The sequence below is a fragment of the Morus notabilis genome, unplaced genomic scaffold (assembly GCF_000414095.1).
Source record: "Morus notabilis unplaced genomic scaffold, ASM41409v2 Scaffold1029, whole genome shotgun sequence".
NCBI classification, from domain to species: Eukaryota; Viridiplantae; Streptophyta; class Magnoliopsida; order Rosales; family Moraceae; genus Morus; species Morus notabilis.
Genome location: NW_010362540.1, coordinates 88,438 through 93,237, shown reverse-complemented (window position 1 = coordinate 93,237; position 4,800 = coordinate 88,438). Strand labels below are relative to the sequence as shown.

Sequence of the window (4,800 nt, the reverse complement as noted above, 5' to 3'; positions counted from 1 at the left end):
AATAATAATAATAATAATAATAATAATAATAATAATAATAAAGAGTATAGTAAATCAAGCAGCCAAGACAAATATTGGTGACTCCTTGGATTTGGGCAAATCTTGATCCATTTCTCTGCCTTTCTCCGCGCCTTCTTCATCATCCCAAATGTTTCTTTCCTCACAAGACCCATAAGCCCAACTACACAAACAATAATACAAAAAATTGAAGAACCCCACAAGAGTGAGAAGCCAATAATAGTAGTCATAACGACCCCGGTTTAGGTCATTATCTAGCCAACTCACTCTCCCACCTTTGGTGCTACAATCACCCACAATCTTCACTATAAGTGCACCAACCAAGTTCCCAAATCCCATGCCGAGAGTGAAAAGAGCCACAGCAATACTAGCCAAGTTTTTCGGAAACTGAGAATAGTAAAACTCTATTTGCCCAATTGCATTAAATGCCTCGGCCAAGCCAGTTAGACTATATTGCGGAACTAACCACATTGCGGACATGATTTCTCCATGTCTAACGGCCTGTTCTCTCCGGTTTCTCTCGACGATCGCCGCGACGGAAGTCGCCACGCAAGAGATGGCTAGACCAATTCCGATTCGTTGTTTGAAGCTGAGGCCGTTTGGGTGCTTGGTGAACCGTGACATGAGTGGGACCACGCCTCGGTCGTAGATGGCCACCCAGAGGGTTAGGGTGAGGAGTGTGAAGACTGAGAATGAGCCTGCCGGGATTTCGAATTGCGGGGTGAGGTGCTTGTCCATGGCGAGGGCCTGCGTTAGCGTGATCGAATGCTGGCTGACGGTGGCGGCGATGACGATGCCGGTGGACCAGATGGGGAGGACTTTGATAAGGGCTTTCAGCTCTTCTACTTGCCTCACGGTGCATAGGCTCCATGGGTCCATTGCCAGCCCTTCTGGGGTTAAGTCCTTTGAAGGCCTCTTCATTATGCATGCTTTGTTTAGGAACCTGATTTTGCATGTAATATGCAACACACATTTAGTCTACGTTTGTTTTCTGTATTTATTTTTATAGTATTTTTTTTTCATAAAAAATACACGTAAAACGAAAATAGTTCTGAATCATGATTCTAAATTTATAAACTAAACGCCCACTTAGCATCATTATTGTTATCTTTCCAAAATTGGAGTATCGTCTATGGCATAATAATCTTACTATTATGTTGAAATAATTCGCTATTTATAATTTTATAGCATTACATATGAAAATCATTATGTAATTGTGTCATAACTTATTCTTCAAATATTCTATAAAATTGCTATATTTTCAAGTATAATATATATTCAACCTTAACGGGGTTGATCAAGTTGTTCTGTAAGTTCCATTAATTATTTAGTGCTCATTGTGAGACAATTTGATGTAACCAAAGGTTGAATAAAGGTGTTTTTTCTTTATTCACATATTATAAAATATACTAATCACTACTACGTGCGCAAAACGCGCGTGACATTTTTTAAGATAACACTTGTATATATTGTTAAAAAAAGGAAAAAAATAAAGAAGAAAGAAAGAAAAAAAAAGAATATACAAGATATTATGGCAGAAGTAAAAATTAAATAAATAAGTGAAAAGAAAGAAACATAAAAGATAGAAATATTAAAATATGGGAGGGCAATTACAAAATAAGAAAAAAAAAATAGAGAAAGGAAAAAAAGTATGAGGACCAAAAAAACTATAAGATAAGAAGATAGAAAAAAATAAAAACAAAAAGAAAGGTTAGAAAAAAGAAAACAACAAACAACCAAAAAAAAAAAAAAATGTAAAAGGGGAAAAAAAAAACTCGGTAACCAGAAAAGGCGATTCTCATTTATCTGTATGTAGAGATATTTGCTGGGTTTTACCTTATCATATATTATCAAATGATAAGATTAATCAATTTAATATTTGATGGTAAAGAACTCAACATCATAATTGATTACTTTTTTTGTTCAATTATAAATGTATTTTTGGATGTGCGACAAGGGACAGGGGGGGGAAGAAGCTGTGGTCGTCAATACCAATATATTGATTCTAAATAATTAATAAGCAAACTAAGCTTTTCTAAGAAAAATTCTAATTGAGTTATTTTAACAAGAACATATTAGTTTTGTACCTCAATTTTTCTGTTGGGCACACAAGTTTGGAACCTTTGTGATAATACCATCCATCAAAGCTCTTTGGTGGCATGGGCAAGTGTCTGTTCTTCCAAGAAGCTGCAACCACATGAGCTATCCCAGAAAACAAGTTCTTGTTTCCCTTTACCTTAATATAAAAGGAAGAGCCCAAGAAAAACATAACAGTTGAAAACAACATAAGTCCTAGAGGAACTCCAAAGCCAGGAACCCAACCAACATTGTCCTGAAGATAAACTATGACTGTCACTGCAATCATCAAGGAGATTCCAACTGAAGCATAGTACCAGTTGAAGAAGATCTGCAAGACCCGCTCGTTATTCGGGTTTTCGGGTCTGTTCACTTGATCAGCTCCAAAAGCCATGGAACATGGCCTGATCCCACCAGCTCCGATGCTCATCAAAGCAAATGAGAAATAGAGTAGTAATCGTTGGTTTAGCTCTGAAGAAACGCATTTTTGTCTTGCTTTTATGTCACACTCAGGAGGCCTTGCGTCTGGAATTATTGCTGTTAACAGCAATACTATCATTCCCTGGGAGACATAATAACAAGGAATTATGATCAAATTACCGTCAGATCATTTGTATTAGAATATGTTTTATTAAATTTATTGGACATAGTTCATAATATAATGTGGACATTCATAAACACGTATTATCAATAAGTCTTTTCTATTTACGATGGCGCACCTACATTTTAATTTGTAAATGAGTGATCAATTACAAGAAGGTTCAGACAATTTTGCTTACGGTTAGAGAAATGAGCGTTCCAATTACGATCACACGAAACCGACCCAAGAACGAATCAGATAGAAAAGCGCCTATGATGGGGGTGAGATTTGTTAGGGCAACCCACAGGAACAAAATACTAGCTCCGGTGATGTTGCTGACATGATATTGTTCGATCAAGTAAACCATCATGTTAGCCAGTAGCCCATAGCTCGCCACCTTTTCAAATGTCTCGTTTGCTGCACCAAATGAACAAATTCACTTAATAAATTACTACTTTTGTTAGACATATAAATAAATGAAATAAAATTCATTATACTTTTTCATGTAAGTAGGAAAGTAAATTACGAGATACAACGAGGATTAATGTGGATATTTAAAGATAATAAACCTATGATAAATGGTATTGTTCTAAGGCCACCCTTCTTCTTGGTTACAACTTCTTGTTGCGTAGTTTCCTCTATTTCCGAAGAAGCCCCCATATTTTCCTCTGCGCTGGGAATATTTTCTCAGAGGAGCAGAGTTAAAGAGGAAGGGATTATATCATTAATACACGAATCATATTATTTGTTTATATACACAAATTACAAAGACCAGATCACCCTTCCTTATTTCTTTAAAATTTCTCCATTCTTTGGATTTGCACGATGTGATAGAGACGGGCTTCAATACAGTAGTCTTAGGCTCATTTAGGCTTTTGTTTTTAATATTGTTGTTTGTATAAGTGGATATGCCAATATGGTATCGGGTGACGTACAGTTGTATCGTATAGTTGCATAGAATTTATCATCAGTTATATAACAATATAGAATATGCGATTCTATAAGTTGGACTCAAACAGTGGAATTAGTATCTACATTTCGGTTCTTTTTCTTTGATCACAAGCGGACGAGAGAATTGTGGATGGTTTCTAGGTACGCAAAATGAAGATACAAACAATTCCTCCTGATCATCACGAGTTGGGTGACCTAGCGGTAATAGACTATTATGGTGGGTCTGTGGTTAGAAATTCGAATGCTTGATGGTCTAATTTGAGAGGTCTAAAATGTCCTATTACCCTAGTACTTGCTTTAATGTGTCTATCCCATATATATTTATCGCTAGTACATTCGATAGGGCTAAGATGCTACTCATCGATCGAGGATTAAAATATGACAATTAGACTTTCAACGAAAATTCTTGTCAGCATTCAAAAAATCTCTTTGATAGCGTTCAATTAAAAGAGTAATTTATTGTTGGTCGTCCTTACTAGATTTTTTTACCGTCAAAAAGAAAAGAAAAAGCAAATTTGGTCCCTCGCTTAATCAAGTCAATTTCTACTTCCACCTTTCTAGATTTGTAATATTGCATAAACTAAAATATTCACAATAATTGGCATTTTTTTTTTTTTTTAAAATAGTGGTATGTCCCAGCCTTTTCAAGACTAATTAACGCTAATTTAAAAAAAAAAAAACTCATTTGCAATTTAGGGACCCATTTTAGACGTTATATGTTGCTTGTTTGCTAAGGTTGGCTGGGGATGGGGTTTGTAATCATGTTTCTGGGTAGGAAACAATGTTGCATGCCGAAAAATTTGCTTTGCTGTTAAGTTATAGTGCTTTCCTAAAAGACTAACGCTATTTATTGACAAATTAATTACATACCAATATATACGATACGAGTTCATGAGGGAAATTTTTGGTGCACTATGTATGGCCACTAAAGTAATATAAACGACCATTGTCAAAAAGATTTAACTTTTCCTGTTTCATAGTACTTATAAAGTAATTACCCCATGAATTGCATGCTATCTCATTTACGCATTTTTCTTAAGGACAATAAACTTTCCTTTTTAAAAAAAAAGTTTGATCAAAAGAAAGAAATTTATGCAGATCTATATATATATATATATATATATATATATATATATATATATATATATGTATATAACAAAGACACGTTTATGTAT

At 34.9% G+C, this 4,800-nt stretch overlaps 1 protein-coding gene across 1 annotated transcript; it reads right to left on the bottom strand.

Moving 5' to 3' along the window:
• Positions 1-54: 54 nt before the first annotated feature.
• Positions 55-3,334, bottom strand: LOC21386302 (protein NRT1/ PTR FAMILY 1.1). Its single transcript, XM_010102341.1, has 4 exons — positions 3,244-3,334; positions 2,874-3,091; positions 2,106-2,656; positions 55-961 (listed from the first exon to the last, which is right to left on the bottom strand). The coding sequence occupies exons 1-4, from the start codon at positions 3,332-3,334 to the stop codon at positions 55-57; spliced, it is 1,767 nt and encodes a 588-aa protein (XP_010100643.1).
• Between the last annotated feature and the right edge of the window lie 1,466 nt (positions 3,335-4,800).